The sequence below is a fragment of the Dicentrarchus labrax genome, unplaced genomic scaffold (assembly GCF_905237075.1).
Source record: "Dicentrarchus labrax unplaced genomic scaffold, dlabrax2021, whole genome shotgun sequence".
NCBI classification, from domain to species: domain Eukaryota; kingdom Metazoa; phylum Chordata; class Actinopteri; family Moronidae; genus Dicentrarchus; species Dicentrarchus labrax.
In genome coordinates, this window is record NW_026136717.1 from 9,626,230 (window position 1) to 9,652,153 (window position 25,924).

The window sequence follows — 25,924 nt, forward strand, 5'->3', positions numbered from 1 at the left end:
GTCCAAGTTATTCATTTAGTTTTTTTTTTTTAAATGCTTGAATTTCATTTTGTGCCACTAAAATTGCTGCTAAAATTAATTTCGAGATGCTTCTGTTTTCAAAACATGGATGCAGATCTGTAACATATTCCCCAACATGCCCCCAAGTCATGATTTCACAGCAAGTTGGCCAGAGCTGCACTGAAGGCTCACTTGAGTGAATGATGCTTCGCCTGTGTGTGTTATAGTCGTATGCAAACCCATCACTTATCGCATCGTGCGAGAGGCCAAAGATACATGTGAGCCACTGTAACACGCCTCAAGGTTACACCGCCTGACAAATCAAATCTGCCTCACTGACATGAGCGGCTTGACTGATGTGTCTCTCATCTTTTGGCTATGCCCAGCCGAAGGGATGGGATTGATGGGAGAGCTGCTTGATGAGCTGTGCCCACTCCTTATCTGTCTTTCTGTTTATTACTGCAGCACTTAGGAATTTATCTCACATGTAACAGGCTTAAGCAAACAGACTTGACTGACTGAAAGTTGTCAGCAGGTTTTTACAAGAGATGCACCGACAATGTACAGGGAGTTAACAGTGTTTTGATTAGCTAAAATAAGAGAAAAGTTTATTATTTTACTTGAATTTGATGTGTTTGAGTACCTCATATAACATTAGCAACATTTTGAATTTAAGTAATTTAGAGAGAAATGCTGTATTCCATGCTGAACCAAGCTAGCATTCTAGCTCCTTGCTGCCGGTGCTACCTACTTATAATAAATAATGTTAAAAGGAAGTGTTCTATATGTTTGTATATAAGTGTGAGAAATATAACAGTAATTTGTTCTCTTAAGTGTCTTCAACACTTTTATACCTTTACCACTGCTGCTTAAATGATTCATTTGAGTAACTAGAGAAAACCTGAGGCAGTGGGAAAGGTCAAATATTTCACAGCCCTTATTCAGCTCTTTTACTTTTACATGTACATTATCTGACTCTTCCTGTGTAATCACTGAACATTTGAGTCCACTGGCCACAAGGTTAAAGCCATAAAAGAGCATATCCACTCATTTCACCTGCAACCACAGATTCAAAGTGCTTTGACCTTTTAGAGCACGGGTCTCCAACGTGGTGCCCGAGGAAACCTGGTAGCCACACGAGTTGCCTATGAGGTGCCCACAGAGCATGTTCTTTAATCTCAATCTTAACCTAAATACTTTTTTGAAACAGTTGCAAATGTACAAATTGGTTCCATTGAGTCGAAACAGTTAAATACATTACTGGTGTGTTTTAATTGATTAAAAAAGTATAGAGCCCTTCTGTATTTGGCGATCATTCTCTGTGTCCCAAATGGTAGCATCAGCCCTTGCTGACATTTTCTGAGTTGCACTTTTAGATTAGATTTAGATGAACTATTTGGTTTACCTTCAGTAGGCAAGCCGAGTAAACTGACTCTCAGTTCATATCAGCAGAGTTCTCAGGAGATCCTTCAGTGGTAATACCACAGCCAGAGAAAAACCCCCCACAATTCCAGTTCCAAATGAAATTGGTTCAACCCTGTATATGAAAATAATTAAACGCTATACAAAACGCAATGCTATGTTATTCTACTGAAAGCATCAATTTAACATGTTTGTTCGTTGAGTTTACAGAGTGGTCTAACATACAATTTTCCTCACTCACAAAAAGGTTGAAAGCTCCTATTTTACTCCTTGCTACTAGTAACTGCAGGTTTGGTGTGAATTTGTACAGCAGTGGTGGAAAAAGCCACTCTGTAAAAATACTTGAGTAAAAGCCTTGCACTGAAGATTTTACTTAAGGAAAAGTACATGTATATTCATGAAAATGTACTTTAAGTATTCAAAGTAAATGTTCTCAATGCAGACAAATGTACCCTGTGACTGTTACACAACACAAAAACGAACTGTTTTATATAGGACTGCAGCTAATGATTATTATCATTATGGATTAATCTGCTGATTATTTTCTCCATTAATCGATTGATTGGTTTCTAAAAATTCTAGTGAGAAATGCTGTCAAAATTTGCCAGAGCTCAAAGAGACACCTTTATAATAATTGTTTTGTCCAACCAACAGTCCAAACTTTAAAATTAAAAAATCTGTCAAATAATTGTATAATATAATAATTGTGAATTGTGAGTAAAGTGTGCAATATTTCCCTCTGAGATGTAGTGTAGTCGTATAAAATGCCATGTAGCATGACATACTTAAGTTAAGTGCAAGTACTTTGAATTTGTACTCGAGTGTGGTGCTAGAGTAAATGTACTTAGTTACATTCCACCACTGATGTACAGTTACAAGAACCATGATTTCAGAGCTCAGGTCTGATTGATCTAAATGTAATGTGAGGAAAGGAACATACGTAGATACACAACAACGGCCTGTGTGGAGGCTTCAGTCAGGAGCTGTCAATCACTGCAACAGTGTGCTATGTGTTAGATAACATGATGTAGTGATATATGACCTCAGATAAGTAAGTTATGGGTCTGGTTTGCAAACCATGTGATACATATAGTGTGTTCCTGTAAAGAACTGGGTTTGGTGTCATTTCTGTAAACCAGTGTCTGCTTATTGGGGTTACATTTGAACTGTTTCATAAGAGTAAATACCTATTTTGTCATTCTGCTTGTGATACCAGGGGAAGTGAAATATTTTATATCACTTTCATTAAAGATTCAGCAAGTTAGTCTTTCCAGGTCTTTTTTTAAACTTCCCCCCACAGTTAATTGGAATAAATATTACAAGAGATGTAACTTAATCCTGCAAATGACTAAAGATTTGAAATGAAAATCCCCAAATTTGTAATTCATTTCTCATGAGAACTTTGTCTGAGCATGCTTTCCTAGGTTTGACAAGTCTGGGAGACTACTTCATCTTTGTCTGAGTAAGTGTTTATGTGCTTTGTAAGTCACTGAAGTCTTCTCTGTCTGCAAAAATGAATTAGCAAATACCTCTCACATTTCCTTCATCCATGTGACTAAGTCCAGCATCAGCATTCCTCGCCTTTGTCGGAGACCCTTTGGAATGTGCAGCTCCCGGTGCCACTCCCTTTTCTGAGTCCTATTGAATTCCTCCTGCCAGACTCTTCGGGAGAACGGTGTGTACAGCACACCAGCCCCAGCATCCGACAGTGCCAGTAGCTCATGCCAAACACCACAGTAAATATCGAGCAGTGTTTATCAAGGGCAGGCATGAACTCTCTTTGAACTTTGATTGTAGCCATTATCAAAATGCAGCAACGGAAATATTACTGGCAGAGACTGCAAGCGTAGGCTGAGGGTAGGGGAGCCAGACGATTCGATTATTAGTCTGTAAATGCAACCAGTTTCCCCTGAAGCGTGTTTGCCTTGGCATGAGATGGCACAGTAGGCACAGGACACTGGATTATAGACTGAGGTCTACAATTTGCTCTGGACAATAGGGTGGCCTAGTGGTTACCAGTATGACTGTCCCATACTGAAAAGTTATTTGCAGCAATCGACTCTTACAGCGTCCTTGAGCAGGAGACTAAACCTGTCATGCTTAGTCCTTCTAAATCGCTCCGGATAAGAGCACCAGGGAAAGTGAGGTGATAGCACGGTGGAGCTCAAATACAGGGCAGCGAGAGAGGGAGAAACTGCACACAAACACCTGATAGGAATCTAAGACTGGAGTGACCACTTGTTATGTAACAAGAAGCCCGATAACATGGGAACAATTTGTTTATTTGTGTGCAAGAAGTGAGAGTAAAAATGTAACTAAATGTTTTCATTCATATCATGATTTATATACTCTTTGACTCGGCTCAGTCTATAGCAGAGCAGCTGGCCTTCAGTATCTTTATCAGCAGTTAACAATGGCACTCTGCTGCTGTTGCATTCACTGGCGTGTTTTAAAGCTAAAGTCCCTTGGGTTTCCATCTGCACACACAGCATCACAACACTGCAGCATGCTGCTGACACAGATGACTGCTAAAAGGTTGAGCCACACGACCAGCCAATAACCCAGAAGGATTTTGTTTAAGTTTGCACGTGAAAATGAGCTGTAGAGGGAGACATATGGTTCCCTCAAAGGTTTTAGCATACAGACACACATTTTAAGATTTTAGATGGGGTTTTATGCTCAAATTTTCCACCAGACATTTTGAAAATCTGGGATTAACCTTGTGATGTTGTGTTAAAGTGATCTCCTAACATAAAAATCCATAAAGAGCAAAGTGAGTCAACATTTTAGTTCACGTCTTCCTCATCTGATGACACGACGGACTTATAGCCTGATGGATGTGTACAGCAGGTGGTCACTCTCACAGGAAGGTGCAAAGCCCAATGGGATATCTAAAAATATGAGAGAAAATAAAGGCATCCTAGGGGTCAGTAGGGTGGTGTTAAGTTGCCAATGAGGTGAAGCGAAGGGGGACGAGGGCACACATTCCACTCCTGAAATGAGGTGAAATGACGCAATGGGTTTGAACTATGTTTCGGTCAGAGTAAATGTTCAATCCATCAAGTGTCAGCAGGGTGTGTGAGGGTGGATGCCTGTGCACGTTCATCCATGAACAATGATAAGTGTGCTTAGGTTAGTTTGGGATATTTGGTTGGACGGGATCACAAGGTGAATGCCAGAATGAATCTCTGATCTTTTGGTACAAATAAGAACGGAAAGTTATTGTTGAGCAATGTGCACTCATTTTCATCAAGTGCAGAGAGGTTAACTACACACAAATTCACCGCTGTAGTAACCTCTTTATGGAAGGATGCACACAGCTAGGCTGGTAATTAGCCTGTTTGGACAAATGAACATTCAGGGTTGTGTTCCTGTTTACTTGCAAAAGCCCCCGAGACCAATTAGAGCGGTGTTCTCTCACAGTAATCCAGCCTCTGACTTTTACCTCAGGGGACTCATCTATATTCCGGACTGGTCAATATATGTTAACCTCTTCTCTTTGGTTAAGAGTCAGTGAAGAATTATTAACTTACAACTGCTAATGCAACCAGTAGGTAAACAAACTGTAGCACTGAGACCTTCGGGTGACAATTAAATGTTTTCTCATGTAATGTAGCTGGGAAAGTGCAGGAAATAGCTTTAAATGTCCTTAATGTGGACATAAGGAGGAAATAGCACATTTTTGATGATGTTGCTGGGGAAAGAATAATTAATGTGCCTTATCTTAGTCAATGAAGGGTATTACTTTCCCTTACAGACAGCACTGAGGCGATAGCATGCTTTTGCTGTGCGCTGCAGCTACCACGGATACGGCAAACACAGCAGTGAAATATATCACAGTCACCCTTTTGGCTGCACTCCAGAATTAATGTAACATGGTCAATTGCCAAAAAATGATGCTTATGCCATCCACTTTTTCTGCAGTGAAACAATGAGCATAGCCCTACACGGGAGGTTAGAAAGAAAAGGTAAATTACTACAAAGGAATAAAAAGTGAAATAAATGCACACAGAGGAGACTTTCCTCTTGGACGGATGGAGTCTCTGACCTGCTGCCACGATGTATTATGCAATACACCGATGCTGTGTTCGTGGTAATGCTAAGTCATCATGATAACACACAAATACCATTCCATAATGTACCAAACTTTTGTTTGTTGTATCTTAACAGTAATTCATTGAACTTTGTTTTCTGCAGTCCCTTATTTTGAAATTTTCTTTTTTAAAAAACCCCAGCTGTTACAACCAAGAAGTGTACTGAAAAGTGGTTGAACAAAATGTCCTCACCAAGCACTGTTGACTTAATTGCTCTTGAGAAACCTGAGGAGCGGTTTCGTTCCGAAAAACTCATCATTACCAGATTTTAATCCCTGGTTAAATATAGCATGGGTTGCTTGAGAGGCGCCGCCTCCCGTGGCCTCCATTGTGGCGTTGGAGCATGTCTAATCTCTTACGTAACAACAGGGCATTCACCACTGTGTGGTTTCTCATTAGTAGTAATTCAATAGCAACACAACAAATCGTGCTCACAGAAAACATTACAAGCTTTTCTTTGTTCAGTCATTACACTTTGTACAGGTTTTGCAGAAAATGACAAAAGGGCGTTTTTTGTTTAAGTCGAGGAACCTTGACTGACAATCCCATAGTTTGAACTCACACAGAAATGGATTCCAAACAACTATCACATATTTGTTCGTGTTTATGAGCACTGTCAGGACAACTTGTGTCCTCATACTACTTTTCCTTTGTACAAGCTGTTCCATTTGAATTATTTGCATTTCCCATGATACCATACACATCCAGGTTTGCATGCACATACACCAACATGCACAGGAACTGGGTCATTTATTATTATCTAGGCTCAGACAGAAGCAGATTAAGTTTACATTTTAATTAGATACTTAATTTTTTTATTTGCTATTACTACAGATTAGACCAGAGGCATAAGAAGCTGTAGCTTTATTCATTCAAATGTATATTCACTTACTCCGTATGCCTACTGTTCTACCAGAAAAAGGTTTAAGGAATTGATTCTTTCTTTGTGATTAATGAGATTAATTTGTAATACATTTAACCATATTTTACGAACCAATCTGAAAGCGCAGGCTTTTAAAAAACTTTTGGAATTGTTGCCCCAATTTCCCTTTGTGTCTTGGGGCTATAGAGTACAGTAAGTATGGATTGAAAAGCCAGACATCATAGCTAAAAATATCCCACTTCAAATGGCACAGCACATTTGGGGTGAAATGGAATTTAGCTGCCCAGTGACCCAATCATGATCATCAATAAATGTATCCATCAGACAAAAAAGGCACTGGCAGCCTATTGTAGTGAGAGAGAAATGCAAAATAAAACACATTAAAAATAAACTTAACATGTGCTAGTTGCTGGTGAAATTATAAAATGGGCAACACAGGCAAAGGGAGGACGCGGGTTTGTCATTTGAGCCGTGTTTATTCACTGTGTTCAGCAGATTGCTTGCTTTTCATCAGAGCTTTCTCAAGGTGAGAAGTCAGGGCAATGGCACCAGCTCTCAGCAGGACATTTACTGTGTGTCTGCTTGCAGGGCTGGCAAAGTCTCGTTCATTAATCTTAAATTAAAATGCCCTTCGCAATATAAACTTGTGCAGGTTTGCTGAGCTGTTTGAGTTGAGTTTACGAACAATTTGATGCCACATTCAGCAAGTTATACAAATAATCTGATTGAAATACTTGCAAAGTTAAGAATCCAAGCGAAGAAGTGAACACTTAGGACAAGTAGAAACATCAAGGGGCAAAAAATGAATACATTATATCAAAAAAGCAATGAGAAGATGGCTGCAGAAGTCATTCAAAGTGCATCCCAGCCAGGCAATGATGTGTCAGTGCAATGATACAGTCATTTTTAGACTTTTGGCTCAGAGTAAGGCAGCAATGCTGACAGGGCACAAATTATCAGATTCAGCGGCTGGATGCAAGCTGTCCACCAAGGTCAGAAAAGAAAAGTTTACATTTGTGGAACTTGTTAAAGACCTGATCTGTTTGAGCTGTCTGATCCATAATTTATAGGGAGTATAAGATATTCAGTGGCAGGCTGGCAGCACTTCAAAGCAAGCAGGCCTACAGTGGGAATGTCCAACATCATAAAGTGAATCTTCTCTATGTGAGCTCAGAGTACCACACTGATAACAAAATACTTTTTTTGTTCATCCTGTCTGAAAAGTTCCAAAAATAAAAAATCCTAACATCAGCCCTCCAAAAAGGTAAGGTAGTAAAAGTGTGTACAGTATGGGGTTACAAGGTAAGTTCAATACTTTTAACCCAAGATCATTAAAGCTCATGTCACTCAAACTGATTATTACTACACTCTCAAACCTTTTTACATTTTAAGAGGAAGCATTATATGTCCCTCGAGGAAATGTGTGAAGAGGGAGTCTCCTCAATGGGCTCTTTCAAGTACTTCCTGGGGAAAGGCTGGACCACGCGGATACATTGTGACCCCTCACCGCACACTTAATGAGCGACTCTGCTGATTTTCTTTGGAAAGCAGAGAATTCTTCCCTTTAACACAAAGCTTGTCAGACAAATGGCCTGGTTAAAATAGTTGGCAGGCCTGATTTTACAACTGATTATTGACACAAAGCTCCACCGAAGTGAATTTCCTCCAACAATATTTAGTCTGAATTAAGTAGACACTGCAAATTCATTGGGTTTTTTTTTTTTTTTTTAAAGCCAGTGTGGACACTCAAAGGTGCTTGGGAGTTTTAGAGTTACAAAGAAAGAAATATCTGAGAAAGTAGACTGACCTTTGTAAATCAGGAAGAGTGAGAGATTCAAAATTATACAGATCCCCCCCTCCATAGCAATCAAAAGAAAAGTGTGCAATCAGTAATGTTGGCTATATTTCCCATTTAGAATCTAAATAATAAGTTCAAATGTTATTACCTACAGTAGAGATGTTGGAAATAAATGAATGGGATATGATATATTATATATATATATATTTATGGCCTCCTAATTATATATCCCATATCATAAGCCTTCCTGTGGAGGCAATCCAAACTACTTATTTTAATTAATATAATTTTTCCAGATTAAAAATATGGTCAGCTCGCTGGGGGCCTTGAAAACATGATAGGGCTATTACCCTCAGTAGTCTCTTGCTTTAATTGAACATCTCTTTCTTTATATAATAGGATCAGGCAGATGGTGTTTGGGTAACATGAGCCTTACATCATTTTCCTCCACTCTCTTCATGTTATAATTGTCGGGACGTTGTTGGGGGTATAACCATGCAGGTGGGGCAATGATTAAATGCATGTTTAATCATTGCCCCACCACACAACTGCAATGCTACATTTGCAAACGTTTGCATGCAGATATTCTATTGGTAGATGCTGGCTCTGTGACATCTTTGCATCCCAGGCAACCAAAAAATTAAAATGCATTTTAAGTCCTTTTCCAGTTTTCTTTTCCTGAAAGACGGGCTACTTTTAAACACATGCTCAAGTATGTGCGCGATGCAGTTTTGCCGTAGGAGAGTTGTAGGCAAACACTACGCATTGTGGTGGGCTACAAACTGCAAACCCCCTGCACCATGGAGCAACATTATCGAGCCCTGCCAGCAGAGTTGGCGCTGTGCAAATGTTGGGAGTGTGTGTGTGTGTGTGTGTGTGTGTGTGTGTATGTGTATGTGTGTGCGTGCGCGCGCTGTAGCTGTGGCAGTGGTGTACAGTAGCATGGCAGACTGCAGTAAATACACAGTTGAAGAGGCGGGGTTTGACATCTCGGCTCTGAAAACATCTCTAATCCAGTATTTCAGGTGCCGAAGTCGAGCGAGCGGCTAGTGCTCACTACCGCCGCGCATCCGCGACCTGCTGCAGAACCGCACGCCCCTACTACTAACACGGAATATATCGCAAGTGGACAGAGACTGGCTGCTGTGTCCGAAGTGGGATTTCCGAAAGAGAGAGAAAAAGAAGCCGGACGAAAGCCAGAGAGAGAGAGTGAAGTTTCAGCGGCGTGAAGACAACACTTAGTTTTTTTAGTGTTTGAGTTTCCAGCGTCCGCCTCTGCCTTGAAGTAGATTTTAACCAGCGACTCTTACTGCTTCACCCGAAACTCGACCAAAATACTTCACTACTCTCTCACTGGAGGATATTGCCGCACCTTTTGGTTTATTTTTCTCCCTTAGGTGAGTGGCTCTTTGTGTGAGTTTGACACAAGTAGTTGTTCAAACTTTGCCTAGGTTTCTCTGTTTTTGCAGCAGTACGTGGGGCGGAAATGTAGCTTTACCTGGAACTCAGGTAAGTCGGAAACCAGGTAGGCCTGCGTTAGCTGTCTCTACTCGGTCGTGTAGCTTTAGTTAGCACACTTTTCAAGTTACAAAATGTTTACAACACCAGAAGACTTATTTTATCTTTTATTTTGACAGTTTATTAAGTTAATAGTTATTGTTGTTATTGTCGTTTTAAAGTCGTCTGGGGTCGCATTGCTGTTGACAGCTAGCCAATATATGTGTCGGTTTTTCATTAAATATTTAAACATGTCGCTAGCGTAACAAAAATGAGGCTTAAATGACTATTCCTCTCGTATTAATGTTTTATTTCAACACAGTTTGTCCATAGTCTATTAAAATGTCTGTTTACCCGACCATAAACATGCTTTTCAGATAATTTTATAACGTATATCAGTTTCCCTCTATCTTTTATAGTGTTGTGTCACCTCAGGATAAACAAGCACAGTCCAAGCGAGCCAGCAAGTCTTCTGTTATGTTTCGGAGTCCATAACAGGTTTCATATTGCCTAATTTTTTTGCGCACTCTTAAAAAAAAAAAGTATATATATATATATTTGGACAAAACATCCAGGAGTTTATAGGAGCTCATTTACAGACCTCCATTCTGTGCACCCTGTGAACCGGGTTCACCCACTTTTGATCCATTCATTCCTGTGATAAGACCCTGCAGACCCTCAGTCCCATAAGGCACAGTGATGATGAAGCAGTGAGATCACCAGCCCTGTACACATCATGCACACTCATCCTTTATGTTGACGGTTGTGAAACATTTCCTTCAGGAGCTGGATGGTGATTTAAATATGGAGGCATGCTGAAGAACCAGTTTTGAGAGTAAGCCATCTGCCTCCTTTTTGTTTCCAGGCATGTCGAGCAAGAGTACTTGGAAGAGGTGTACTTTTTATGAGGTGTTGTGTTCTTAATGTGCTGATCTGCTTTTGATAAATATCCTGGCATGTGATTTTAAAATCCTGACCAAGGGGTTTGCCACTTTACATTTTGTTTTAACTGGAACAAATGTACGTGTGTGTGTATGTATGTGTATGTGTGTGTGTATATATATATATATATATATATATATATATATATATATATATAAAGCTGAAGATGAGAAAAAAAGGTCATCACACTTAATATTTCTTGGCAAGCTGCTGTCAAATTTTGGGACATTAAGGAAGCAATCATAAGAGTGCAGAGGAGGAAGTTATATTTCAATCAGATTCTATTCAGTATGGGATCCTGGAACATGTGCTTTTGTTCTCCCTTTTCCTCTCTTGGACGCCGTAAAGAATAATGGGTGACTCAGCGTGGTGTGGGTGACCTGTTCAGTTTCACAGGGTAGAACGCAGTGACCGTGTGCTGGAAAGCGGTAAGCCTTTGAGCAGGAAGCCCACACAGGAAACGACCACTGCATTGTTGCCCCAAGGCTTAAACCATGTCTGCAGTCCATAGGGAATTTTCCAGTTAAGTTTCACTGTTACATTAGGCTTTTAGCATGCAGGGTCACGTTTTTATTGCTTCTTCTCGTACATGCGGTGGCCGCTTGTGCTCAGCCGTTGTGTATTTTCGGACTTTTCTGTGTTTGCCCAGCCCAAACTCTTAATTAAAATATACAGGCTGACAGAAGAGTTGTGGAAAGCCAATGAGAAAAATGTTTATGTCCTAATGTGAGACATTTAGGTCCCCACTTGAACAGATAAAGTGGAAGTACAATTCTGAGTAGGAGTCTTCTTGATTTAAAACTGTTCATCCATTGCAACATTTACCATGAGTCAGACTTCTGAGAAATGTTCATGACTGCATCTTAAATAGAGACACTCAAGACATGGAAAATGTCCGTAACTATCCACTGGTTAATTGTCACCGTGTCCCAGAGAATCATTTTAAATTCATGTCAGGGATAACTCGACATGTAAGTGAAATTAACACAGGTGCATCTGGGAAGAGGAATTGTGCAACCTTAGAAAATGCAGTTGATAACAACAAACACAATGCAATCTGCTACCTTGCTCAGCATTTTTTAATCCATTCATTAGTGTACTTTTTGTTTTTTTCTTCCAATCTTTTCAGTTTCCAGTTATGGCCAATGCGTCTTACATTAAAGATAGAAAGATTACATGCTTGAAAAATTTGTTTTATTTAAAAAGTTATTTAAAATAAAATAGTGTGCCTTGAGTACTCTTGTATCAGTCGGTCATAAATGCAAGTTCATTTGTGGTTTGTTTTATAAGTGTCTGTGTGGGCTACTCAAGTGTAGGTGAGGAAAAAGTTGGAATTAGATTTTACATGTATGACTCAACTGAGCGCTGAAGTTATTTTTCTGAAGGTAAAATTGGATTACTTACATATGTCTTGTTTAATATAAGGTATGATGGTGCATAAAACACAACAAAATTAATTTGGAGTAAAATTTGAGGAAAAAAGCGCGTCAGAGGTGAGGAGTAACGGGAGGGAACTCTCAGTTGTCATGCAGGTAATGGATAATGCACCAGCTTGATGGAAAGATGTATTGATCTGCATTGAGAAAAAGGTACCTTGATTCAACTCCTGGAGTCAGAGAAGCAGTACAGAGACCGAAAGTTGTTCTGTGCTGTGGGGCACGCAGTGTTTTATCAAGGAAAAGGTGGATTAAAAATTAATTTTAAGGCGGTGTCTAACCCATGAGGAACTGTATGTGATTTGGGTGTTTTGAAAGAGCTATGATGTAGAGAGAAGTGTTGACTTGAAAGTGAACCTGTAAGCTAAGTTGTCCCAACAAAAGGCTCTTTATATACATTCTCTCTTTGTGCTGTTCCCACGGTGTGTTTTCTATTTTCACATCTTACAGACATTGAATTAGTGTGACTCAATTTACCACAGATTTATTCATTAGCGGCTCTTTGCATTACCATACAAAGGAGATCAATTGAATCATTTTTAATGAGGCTATCCGTCAACATATCACTAATAGATAAATTATAGCATCCAGCTCCTTGTACCTTCACACCAAACATGCCTGTATCTTACTGACTCCCTTCAGGCTTGTCAAAGGTGCTGATGCACAACACACTCTTTGGCTGATTGCTCCAAGATGCTAAGCGTAGCATTTTCCCTATGATGAGGAGGAAAAAAAGAGTCAATCCTGGACTTGCTTGACAAGTCTGAGCAAGCCTTTGTTTATAAAGGAAGACTGGACTTCCTGTACTGCTGCTCCTGAGAGAAAAAGTGAAATCACTTCTTTTGTTTGGCTTCTACTCGGATGTATACTGCATTTTTATGGCAAGGCTTCCATAATGCATGGAGAGTGATGTTGGTTTTGTTTTTTTACCTGTAAATAGTTACAATTATATCCATCAGTGTTGTAGTTCTCTTGACACCCTTTTTGATAATGGTTAGAAATGATTTGCACTCAAGTACATAGGGCTATTACAGTAAAAGCTTCTGTCATCAATGAGAGACATTCAATTGTTATGAAGTTGAATTATAAATTAGTATAATTATAAGAAAGTTAAGATTTTCATTTACTTTTTCTCTGTGTGCCTTATGTTGTTGCATTTGTTGAAAAATGTTAAAGATACAAAGTCTGTCAGTCTAATGAAGTAGAATTGGTGTATTTTACCCCAGCATTTAGGTCCTTACATGGGTTTACTTCAGACCGAGTCCACTGTTGTAGTAAATAAATCCACAGACCGAACCTGCCAGGAGCATTTATTTTTGTTCAGACTTACAGATTAAATTAAACATATATTAAAAAAAAATACAATATATAATCACCAATTATTCACACTATGAACAGAAATAATGCATTCACAGAGAGAATGCCGTTTGATATATCGGAAATATAACAGATGTTTGCAGTACAACCTCCTTTCCCTCTGGTTAAAAATATTGCTTCCAATGAGTCGCGGGTAGATTTTTAGTTTTTAGCGGTATCGGTAATAAATAAAATATACACTTGCAGCCTGTTGCTCTCCAGTTCCGTCACTGCAGCCCCAGAGAACACACTGTAAGATGTCTCTGTGAATAGATACAGTCATTGTTCTATAGACTAAATAGATTTTATTAATTATTCCCATTGTATCTATCTCATTTAATAAAAGAAAGAATATCTACACACTTCACAATTAGTTCCTCACACAAACCTTTTTTTCCACATACACCTTAATTGAGTATAGTTTTCAACAAGACCAACAGCAGAAATAATATTGCAGCTAAAAGTGTATATATATAAAGTGTGTATATATATATATATATATATATATATATATATATTCATTATAGTTGTTACACTTCTTCACTCGAGGATACCTAACACATAAAATGGCAACTGCAAATTAAGGGATATATATAATATTTATAATATTTTCACACACTTTGCTTCGTGTTGCTTTTGTTACTTGTCCTTTTTTTTTTTTGCTATTCCAAGTGGTGCTTTTCTGTGTTGAGGTGGTGTGCTTCGATTTTGTCTCGGTTACCTCACTGAATATTACTTTTCGCTGCAGTCGTGACCTAATTTCCCTACAGGGATCAATGTTTTTATCTTATCTCATGTCACATACACACTGCTCTTGATCTGTCAGTGTTGCATGTGCTTGAAGCCCATTGCTTTCATGTGCTTTCAGCTCCAGGATCCTCCGAGCCATGTGTTTGTGTTATCCAGGATCACCAATGTTATTAAGTTTATTAAAGCCAAATAGCCCAAAGAGAGCTTAAGTAAGTTACATGCTTTGTGAGGCAGGCCTACAGAGACCCGTGTTGAACAAAGGACTGATCATATCAACATGAGCTCATTTTGGTTACCTCGTGATATAAACCCAGAGGCTTACATAAAAAGAAGATAACTTAAATATGGACAAACTTGTAAGGATTAACCTGAAGAAGGGAAAATCGGCTTTAAGAAAACCTAACCTGTAAGACTTGAAACGGAAGGGTGTCAACAGCCGTCTTTGCTTACATTGAGCAATGACGTAAACCTGGCTTCTGGACAATATTGTGACCAGCCAGTTGAGTCATTCCCTCCACCTAGTTTTATAAACAAGGAGGCAGATATTTTACATGGCTGCACTCGGTTGAAGTCAATTATGTGGGATCTGTTTTACATTTTTTTGGGAGGAAATAGGTTCTTTATTATACAATACAGCAGTTTTCACGTCTACACGTCTGTGCAGACAATGAACATCTTCCTCACTAACTCATCACTCTCTCCTGCTCACAGGTTAGATACAATATGTGCCACTTTAACCTCTCTGGATTGTAACTCAGCCAGTCCCTGTCTAAAAATGTCCTGTAGTGGAAACACTACATGGTCCCTGTGACATGATGTTGTCAGATGAGAAATGTCATGCTTTATCTGGTAATCCTAGAATGTTTTTTTTTTCCTTTTTGGAGTGGATTTCTTCTCAGCAATGGCTTCAAAATAGCCCAAAAGAAAATGAAATGACAGTGAAAGTAATGTAGGTTCTTGTTAAGTAAGGGCAAAAATGTTTAAAGTAAGTGTACTATTATTTGATGCCCTTTGCCCTTAAGCAAGAGAGCATAATATTTCAAAATGATGTCATTGAATTGTAGTCAGCAAGTGCCAATTTTGCTCGGACTAAAAGATAAGGTTAACATAAGTGAGGCTGGCAGTTTTTCAAGTGGACCACCATAATGCAATAAAATTCCTTGGACCAGAAAGGCAGAGCCATATCTACTCTCGCCGTTGTCAGCAATGTCATACAAACAAGCAATACAAAACATGGCGTTCATTCTGCATGCCGTCAAATTGACGTTGAATAATGTGGACATGTGGATGTGTGGTATTGTATTTGCTTGCTGGCAAATTGATATGGAAGAGACGCTACACGATTATGTTGCACGTTCTTTTTAAAAATAGGTCCTCTTCCTTAACTGTGAGAAGTGTTAAATTGTGATTTAGTGATTGAGCTGCTGGTGGTAACACACTTGCAATAATAACAATAAAGGAAAATGTTATGAGACTATAACAATAATAGATTAAAGAAACATTATGTAGTCCGGAGACAGCTTATCGTGATACGTACAGATAGTAGCAGCATGTCAGGGCATGTGTTGTCATTGGTAAAGGTGGGCTGTATAGGTGCAGCGTACAGTTTTCCACTCGGCCCTCCAGCCCTGAAACTAATCCGAAAACAGCAGCTCTTAAGCAACGGTGAGCTTAAGTGATTGCTTTGGAATGCTGTTGCTATGGAGTCCAGTTGCAAAGTGCAGAGGCAGAGACGCTTTAGCATGTTTAGTTGAATCATGTGTAGGTGACTGTAAATGCTACATGTAAATACTAAACTTCAGGTTGTGCCATTAACAACATCACCATCCATTGAGGATTCCTGAAATACCAGGATGCAAATGTTGTCCAACTTGTTTTGGCTGAAACTTAATGTGGTTCTGGAGACTGTCACAAGAGGGAAGTTTCATTGTTTGCACAAAGTAGGGCAGTATTTTTTTTGTCCTCACCCTGAATAACAAAATGTTTGAGGTTTATTCTTTGAGGTTATTTTTTTTAGGTGTTGGAGACTAAAAGAGGATGAATCACCATGTATCACGCAAGGAATTTTTGCTCATTGTGGCTTCTTTGTGCTTTTTCAGTGCTGGAAGTACATCTGTTTTGCCACAACTTTTTTCCCCATAAAGTTACAGGATAAGATTTGATATCATGTAGAATGACACGAAAGAATATCATAAAAATCACAATAAACATAGTAAAACTTAAAGGCCGTGACTTTATATACCTCTTGGGGTATTCACTATTATAATAACCTAGACACAGCTTCCACTGCCTCACTCAGCACAAACATATTCATCCATCAAACCTCACAAAGTAGTCTGTTCAGCGCTGCACATTCACTGCACATTGTGTTGGTCTTTCTCACTACCTTGTTTAAGCTGCATGGGCTGCAAGTTTCGTAAATTGAACTGCATCTTCAGTGGTTTGTTATAATGTCCTGCACTGCTCTTCTCGTGTTAAAAAATAGGTCAGGCCAGTTCTCTTTTGTAGTTGAGTTTAGAAAAGAATGACGATGCCAGGAAAACTGACAAAATGGAACACAAAAGAAACTTGAAGCTGTATTTTTATTTTATTTTGGCATGTTCAAATCTCAAGCCACAGATTGTTGACCTTCAGTTTGAGCTCTCAGCTGGATCTAAAGCTGCAAACTTAGATCTTTTTAAAACGCATGATAACGTGTCAGTGTAGAGCCAAGCTGTGTTATTTTACAAAAGGGATACAGCAGTAAAGTATAGTAAATACTATAGGGCAGTTGGGTGTTTGACAGAAGAAATCAATGTTAATTATGATAATCAATAGGTTTTCAGGTATCAAGCAAAAATGCTGAACATTTTCTGGTTACATATTTTCTTATTTTCTCTATATTATATATTATTTATTATTTTATTAAAATGCAGATCTTTCTGTTTCTAATTGTTGGTCAGCTGCTTTTAAAACTTAACTTTTGGCCCATGTTACTTCTGAAGTATTTTTCTTTATTGTTGATTATATTATATACTTTTTGATTGGATTTACATTCACATGTTATGTTTTTACTGTACAATTACAAAAAGGATATGAGCTCAATTATAGTCTACATAAATGCTCTGCTCTAGGTCAACAGTTTCTTTATTCTTTTTAAATGTCTCTTTGCTGTTGTCATCTATCACCCGGAAACTGAAATTGAATCCGTCTGAATGTTATTGTGCAACTGTACCTGGGGCCAGCTTTAGATTGACACACCTCCAGTGCAAAGGCTGTTTATAAAAGTTAATGTATAAGCTTTGTTGACATGTCTAAAAAGTTTATCAGCTAACCTAGAAATGAGTGCAAGAAGACTGTAGAGTTAGCTGTAGCGTTAGTCTCCCTGTTATTCAAGAATCACTGTATTGTTTTATAAAATTACTATAAAAATGTTGCCCAGTGAAAGCAGAAACTAAACATACTAGAAAACAATAGTGCTTACATGCTAGAAAAAGTAGTGACCACTAACAAGATACATAATGTCATTTAAAATCTCATTTAATCTCGGGTAATCTCATTCTCTCTTTCTCTAACGCAGCCCAGCCGTGTTTGCTGTCCAGCCTGGATAAAACTTTACTGTAGACGAGCCTCTGTGAAGGACGGTTGACTGCAGCTGAATATCTTCAGTAGCATCAGGACCATGTGGCAGCATTTGCTTGCAGGGGTCCATGAGCCTTTCTGAAGCTCCTGTGAAGCTTTGAGCAGAACCATCAAGACTACTAGATGACCGAGGCATGTTCCCTCGAAGTCAAAACGCATCTTATCACAAGTATCAGACCGCTGATCATCAAAGGCTTCCCAAATCAAAGACTTGGATTGTAATTTTTTTGTATTGACTTCAATTTTTTTTTATTTTTTGGGGGGGAAAACCCTTTTATTTTAATTAGCAGACAAAGTAAAAGGACCTTCTACATGAGGTGCAGAGATGGACTAGAAGCCCATGTGTAGCGGGGCAGCTGCTGCAGCTCGTGGAATAACTTAGCCCCAGACTGTGTTTGGGAGTCACTCCGCCAGGGGCAGAGGGATTTGATCCCAGCACCAACCTCCCTCCCCTGCCGTCGTCTGACTATCCCACCTGTCTTAAGGCAGACCCCACTATCCAATGGCATGGGTGAAGTTCTTCAGGAAGCCGGGGGGCAATCTGGGGAAGTCGTACCAGCCGGGGAGCATGCTGTCTCTGGCCCCCACCAAAGGACTGCTGAACGAGCCGGGCCAAAACAGCTGCTTCCTCAACAGTGCGGTACAGGTAGGACTGGCTATAAAACTGAGTAATATCTTCAGACAAAAACTCAGTTTCTTATCAAAAAGTAACAAGACAGTGGTGCCCTTGTGCCTTGCCTGGTGGAGTGTGCACACCATGTATGAGGGACCCTTTGCTGCATGTTGTCCCCCAAATTCTCCCCGCCTTTCCTGTCTCTGTTTGGCTTCTTCTTTGGCTTAGGATAAGATGTTACTATGCAAACATTTGCTAATTAGTGCTAATACAAATTACAGTAAAGGATGATATGAATGTTATTAGTTCTACAGGTATTGTATAGTAAAGTGCTTGAACTTTACAGATCACCATAGTTATTAAAATTAATTCAGAGGTTGAATGGCTCTGAAGAACTTGAAAATTGTAAATTGCACAAGAAGTATTTGTTGCATTATATTTTCATTGGATAACGTATTTTAAAGTGTTCTTTACTTTCCTCTTATTCTTATTGCTTGTTTATTCACTTGTTGCTGTGCTCCTCCTGGAGCTGTACACCATGTTCTACCCTCTTAAAATGTGACCATTTATGTAGAAATTTAAAAGCTTAGTCACTGTCTAAATTTGTGAGAGATTCTCAGCACTCTATTAATGTACTTGAAGGTTGCTTTTGACTTTTGGGATACTGGCCTGGTGGCTAGTTGGTTCATTATTGCAGTCAGCCCCACAGTGAGGTCACTCTCGGGAGACTGTGACTCAGAGGATGAGACAACCAATGAGATGGTTGAAGATGATCGTTACCTTCGGCTTTGTTTCTGTAAGGGACTGGCTCTTCTCGCCTGTCCTCATCCTCATGACCTTGGAGGCTCTGTCCTAATGTCTGAATGCCATACGCAACAAAAGACCCACCAAGGGTGTCAAGTGTACTTCGCACTTAAAAAAAACAAAACAAACAAGCACCTGTTCTTATGTTTGCGTCGTTGTTTTGGGCTATAATTAAGAAAGGCCCAAATGTCAAGGTCATTGTATTGGTCATAGTCTCAATCAAGGCAACCTCCCCCTCTTTTCCTTGTGTAGGTACTTTGGCAGCTGGACATCTTCAGACGCAGCTTGAGGCAGCTACCTGGACACTTCTGTCTGGGAGAATCATGCATCTTTTGTGCATTAAAGGTAGAATACAATCACAAACATATTTAACGGGAGCGAACATTATTTTCTAGTTACTGTTTGTCATTACAAATGTGGCAACTGCTCAGCTCACTTATCCACACTGCGTATTGAGCAGCGAGGGTGACACAAATGCTTTTAAATAAACAAAATGTTCCATAGTCAGCATGCAATCAAGTTCTTGCTCTCCTCTTCAGGGTATTTTCTCCCAGTTCCAGCACAGTCGGGAGCGTGCCCTGCCCTCTGACAACCTGCGTCACGCCTTGGCAGAGACCTTTAAGGACGAGCAGCGCTTCCAGCTGGGCTTCATGGACGATGCCGCAGAGTGCTTTGTAAGTTCCTGTGGCAACCCGACTATCCTGAGGGAGGGAGACTAGCGTATGGAGAGAGGGATGTGTGTATGTTTGTGTGTTAACCCTGCCACACAGTTCGGGGTAATGCACTGCAACAAACTGTTCGGCGAGGTCACTGAAAGAGCTTCTGTCCCTCTCATCAACCCCTGCCACATTGCCGCTAAATATCATCATGACAGGTTATATAAGCGGCGTAGTTGTGTTTGAACCTCTCTGTTTTGTGTTACCATATTATGTCGCAGCTTTTCTGTGCCTTTTTTTAAAGTCGATTTCATGCGTCCTTCATCGTTTTTACATATTAGTTCCATTTCTTCAGCTCTGTTTTGCTCAACAAAGCATTGTTTGGCCAGAACTTGTGTTTTTCCCTAACTGCAGTGTAATTTTCGTGTATTTTTGTTTCAGTTTTTATTTTGACTCAAGCTGTCAAATATAAAACAGATCCTGCAGCATTTTCTATCCTTCATTTTTCAACCATGTTTTGTTTTAGCTTAATTAGTTTATTTTAGTCTCACGATTTTGGTCACCTCTGCTTAATTACTGTAGACCCAAACAGCACAGATGTATCCTGATTTTTTTCCCTCCCTCAATCATTATTCTTCCACTTAGGAAGTCCAATTACCCTGCAATGATAAACGGAAACAGGAGTGGAGGGCTGTACTAAATGTGAACACTGGTTGCACAAGTGTGAACATCTATTCACTTTGCTTCTTCTGAAATAGGAAACTACTCACCATCCTACCACATAATGAAGTTAGAGGTTGAGAAAGCAACTTTAGTTCTTTGTTTCTTTCTTTATCTGCCAAATCCCCCCATACAAAATCTCAACAATGACTTTTTACATCTTAACACTGAAGTTTACGTGCCAACTTTGTTATCTTTTATAGACAATCTTAATTCTTAATCCCACACAGATCTTTGCCCTTGAGCATTCCCCATGTAATACATTGGCAGCAGTGTGCCGGTACAGAATTTATGTGAGGAGTTAGCCAGTGTCAGATTAACAGGCTGTGAAGTTGTGCCTGCAACCTTTGCAGGCCTACCTTGCAGCGTTAATATTTTACCAACTCACAAGAACTCCATAGAAACAGGTGGGAGCTAAAATGGAGAATAGCTTGCTCTTTAAATGTTGTTTCTGCTGTCAGGATTTACAACGTGATTCTTAAAACTGAACTGTTGCTTTGGAAAGGTATTGCAGTGTGGTCCTCTTGTCTGTATTGGCTTAAAAAATAAATAGCTTGTGGCTTTACAACATAACAGAACAACAGAATTTAAAATATTTTGTCCCACACCTGATAGATGTCATGTTGTTGCGCAGGAGAACATACTGGAGAGGATCCACCTGCACATTGTGCCGGAAGAGACAGATGCCTGCACTTCAAAGTCTTGCATCACGCATCAGAAGTTTGCTATGTCACTTTATGAGCAGGTCAGTAGGGGGGTTAGAAAGCAGAAGAAATATGAGGTTGATTTGCTGAAGACAGTGTTTTTGTTGTTGCTGCTCCACCAATCTGTGAAAATGGTGATATTAAAAACAAGTAATTCTTTTCTTTAGATGTTTCACTTCATTCAGTCTTTGTTTGTACAGCCTCTTCAGTAATATGTGGACAGCCAAAACACACTAGCCAATGTTAGGATTAAGCAGCGCACACACACACAGACAGGTACATGAATCACTGTCTGAGACAGTAGAAATCCAATCCGTCATGTTTTGATACTGGGTCGCCCCAGCGGAATAAGGAGGGTGTTTCTGGTCAGATTCCACAGTGCAGCAGCAGCAGTACCAGATAAATCACAGATGGTGTACACATAAATTCCAGCACAACAACACACACACACACACACACACACACACACACACACACACACACACACACACACACACACACCACCCTGCCCTGTGGCTGTGATGCCAATCACTGACTCTCCCTGTCCCTGTCCCTGTCCCAAACCAGTTCTATCTCGGAATCAAACAGATAATACGCCTTTGGACTAAATCCCTTAGGGGCACAGTCAGTGGATTTCACCTCAACTTCAGGGCACCCAATCCAGCAAATATTATCAAGGCCTTAAATGAGGATTGCCTTGGTCAGAGGGAGATTGATAACTTCAAAAATTAAATTGGATGTCTGATCATGTCAATCACTTGAGTTGGAGACTTAAAGGGATACTACAGAGCCCACAGTTTAAAACTTATTACAAGAAAAGCTGTAACACAAGCATGTCATAACAAATTATGGAGTTTTTTTCATTTATTTATTGTGACTATTTTTGATCTCCCTCTTTTGGAAAATGTCATGCTGACTTGATAATTAGTCCTTGACAGCAGATATGCACACTGAAATCACACGTGTGTATCTTTTTTTTTAGTAACTTTATTCGTGTGTTTTTCACTCTCTTGGTGTCCAACTCTCTCCCCCTCTGCAGTCTGTGTGCCGTAGCTGTGGGGCATCCTCCGACCCACTGCCGTTTACCGAGCTAGTGCATTATGTCTCCACCACCGCCCTCTGGTAAGGCAGTTTCTTTGCTTTCCCTCATTGTCATCTGTCCTACTCCACTCTGTTTTTGCTTTTCATGTCTCTTTCTGCACATTTGTCACAACTTAACTTTTTAGCTGACATTTCGTACAACAGTTTTTTCTTCTCTCTCCACATACCTTAATCTTTATTTGTCTCTGTCTGTCTCCTTTCCTCTTGTTCGCTTGTTCTTTCTTGCTGACAATGCGTCTCTTCTTTTCTCAGTCAACAGACGCTTCAGCACAGAGACGAGTCATTTGGGGAACTGTTACAAGCAGCAAGTACAATAGGAGACCTTCGTAACTGTCCAGTAAGTGGTCGATGCAAAGTGTTTTAAGAAGCATTTTTTTCACGGTCCCTGAAAGAACAATGTGTTTTGGAATGTAGTCATTCTCAAATATTTTGATATTAATCTTTACTGACTTTTGCTTGCTTTTGGGTAAAACTGTGGTCTTTCCTCGTGTCTTTCTTTTCCAGAGCAACTGTGGCCAGAGGATTAGGATCAGACGAGTCCTCATGAACTCCCCAGAGATTGTTACCATAGGCTTCGTCTGGGACTCTGACCAGTCAGATCTCACAGAGGATGTCATCCGATCGCTGGGGCCTCATCTCAGTCTTTCTGCAGTGAGTCCAACATTTTATGTACATTTTACACTTTGTAGTTCCTTTTTTTTTGTAATTCTCCATTAATATTCTGTCACCTGTTTGTGTGGAATCCAAACATGAAAACTGACAGAGAGGGACAGGATCTTTTTATGAAAAGAAAATCTCAGTTAAAAAAGTATAATCTTTTAAGACAAAATGTATGAAGCTAACTTTTCAGGTGAAGTGATTCTAACAGGGTATAAAACAACTCTCCAGACATGGTTCAGTTTGTCAGTATCTCTTTGGAATTTGTTAATTCACACAGCTGCCATTTCCTTTTTTTTTTGTCACGGTTTTAGCGGCAGTTTATTTTTGGTGCAATCGAACATATGTGGGAAATAAAGTGGGGATTTATTTCTCTGTAAGTCGGTGCCATTGCGTAAGTAGTCAACGCCCAATGCCCAGTTGGCCTGCGCTACTGATCAAAAAGCCCCTGCTGGCCTTGGTCAGCTTGTCAAAAAGCCCCTCCCCTGATCTCTGTGTTTCCTGAGCGCGTGTGTGCATGCCTGTCTGAGGGAACATGTGGGCTGCATAGACGTCACTGAGACAGAGAGGAAAAAACATGTGTTCAAGACTGCTTTTGTTGCAGTGTTTATATTCACACATTCTTGATCGTAAGTATGCAGAAATGTGGGCATACGTTTCTCCTTTTCTGTCCATAAAATCACATCTTCACACATGTATATGGTTAGGTTGTCGGCAGTGTTAACATGAAATAAGTATGTAAAACATGACTTCCTAAGTATTCCTGCACACATCTGTCCACTGTGGTGGATGAGCTTCACAAGGAAAAAAAAAATCAATCAGTGCAGTTCAGATCAGGGCAGTGCTCATACGCTCCACACATTACATAACTTCTTTATTGAAGTATTCAAACCGTTTATTTGACAGCTCCCTCTTGTGTGTTTCCAAAGCATACCATCAGAAGAATTTGTCAGACCCCCCCTACTACTGTGCCACAAAAGCCTTGATTCATTAGGGAGCGTTTCATGTGACTTTATTGGGTGTTAAAGGGAGCCCTCCACCCCCATCGTTTGCTTTGAAATCTATTGTTTGAAAGAGTGAGAGGAAAACAGAGAACTGGCTGTGCAGGAAACATGGCAAGGAGAAACAAGTGACTGTCTCACCAACACTTTCTCCATATGTGCACTAACATATGTTTCAATTCATTCTTTGTTCTTGCTGATATTTTCACATTATTTATGAGAGAGATAAAATTAGAAAATACCACTGTATATTAGTATCCAGACAATCAATAAGAATACTGTGGACCACTGTAGTATTAGTCTATCAAGTGCTGCTATGACGGCTCTGATTTAAACCAGCCCTTATTCGTACTGATTGTCAAATCAATGCCAGTTCATTGCCTCAGACCTTAATCTATAACAGATGGAGTAACTGATTCCACCAGCTATCAACATCACTCACTTGCCAGCCCACTTACTGCAGCGTTGATGTCGATGAGTAATTGGTATATTTGTGTGTGTGTGTGTGTGTGTGTGTGTGTGTGTGTGTGTGTGTGTGTGTGTGTGTGTGTGTGTGTGTGTGTGTGTGTGTGTGTGTGTGTGTGTGTGTGTGTGTGTGTGTGTGTGTGTGTGCTCAGCTCTTCTACAGGGTGACAGATGAGCATGCCAAAAAAGGAGAGCTGCAGCTCGTGGGGATGATCTGCTACTCCAGCCGCCACTATTGTGCCTTCGCCTTCCACACCAAGTCTTCCAAATGGGTCTTCTTTGATGATGCCACAGTGAAAGAGGTGAGAAAGTGTGCACTACTTCTGAAATCATTTGTCAAGTAAGTCAAAGAGTTGATAGAAAAGGTTGAAAGGGACAAACAATGACAGGTTCCAAAAGTTTTTGGGGGGTTTTAGACTATGTGTCAGACAATACAAGCAATTTGAAGACATCACCTCATGGTTTGGGAAATTGTTATGGACATTTTTCTATTTTCTGATATTTTACAGACTTATAAGTATTTAATCATGAAAACAACTGATAACGTGTACAAAGTAACACAAAGATTATGATAACTTAGACAACAGACGCATGAAAAGCTGTCGGAGTCTATGGCTCCAGTGAATTAAAGATTTTATACAATTTGTTACAATGCATCTTGTAGCAAAAGAAGTGAGAACTTTTTGTGTAAGGTTTCCAGAAGATATTTACTTGTTTTGTTTTAAACTTTTCACAGTTTGGGCATCAGCTTAGTGTTGTTCAGATAGACTACAGTGTAAGATTTGGAAATCTATGTTCATGAAATTGTCCTATTATGAGTTGACAAAACATTTTTATTTTTTATTTATTTATTTATTTATTTATTTATTTTTGCGAGCAGCCGCAAAAAGTAGCGATGTTCAGCGTCCTGTCTCCATCACCAAGTCTCTTTATCGCCTGATAAGGGCCACATCGATTGCCCTTCATGAGCCTCTGGGCTGATGAGCCTTTATGGCACTGAAGAGTCAGCTAACCCCCACCCTCATTTCTACTGCAGTTCCCCAACTCTGTCGTCATAAAGTACTGCAGTAGTGAAGCGGAGCTTAACAAGTAAAGATTATTTTGCGGATCCCTTCACTGGTTAAAGTTGATGGGTCAGTGAGAGTGCTGAGTTGCAGTGTGCAGGTGTGTATGCTGTGTGTATTCTGTGTGTATTCTGTGTGTATTCTGTGTGTATTCTGTGTGTATGCTGTGTGTTTGTGTGTGTGTGTGTGTGTGTGTGTGTGTGAGAGAGAGAGAGAGGGTTTTTTTGTGTGTGTGTGTGTGTCTGTTTTTTGCAGGCTTGTCTGTATGTAGGCTGTGAATCCTTTCAACCATCCTTTTCCTTTTTCTCTAAATATTGGATTTATTTTCATGGTGTGCACA

General features: G+C 39.8%; 1 protein-coding gene across 1 annotated transcript in view; it reads left to right on the top strand.

Annotated features, from left to right (window-relative positions):
• The first annotated feature begins 9,147 nt into the window (after positions 1 to 9,147).
• Positions 9,148 to 25,924, top strand: part of LOC127379627 (inactive ubiquitin carboxyl-terminal hydrolase 53) — a 32,133-nt gene continuing 15,356 nt past the window's right edge. Inside the window, exons 1-9 of the mRNA XM_051429478.1 lie at positions 9,148 to 9,594; positions 17,738 to 18,445; positions 19,469 to 19,561; positions 19,756 to 19,890; positions 21,227 to 21,337; positions 22,336 to 22,418; positions 22,650 to 22,734; positions 22,902 to 23,048; positions 24,673 to 24,822. Coding sequence (XP_051285438.1) covers positions 18,302 to 18,445; positions 19,469 to 19,561; positions 19,756 to 19,890; positions 21,227 to 21,337; positions 22,336 to 22,418; positions 22,650 to 22,734; positions 22,902 to 23,048; positions 24,673 to 24,822 — 948 coding nt within the window. The 5' untranslated portion in view covers positions 9,148 to 9,594; positions 17,738 to 18,301. The remainder of the gene's footprint in view (positions 9,595 to 17,737; positions 18,446 to 19,468; positions 19,562 to 19,755; positions 19,891 to 21,226; positions 21,338 to 22,335; positions 22,419 to 22,649; positions 22,735 to 22,901; positions 23,049 to 24,672; positions 24,823 to 25,924) is intronic.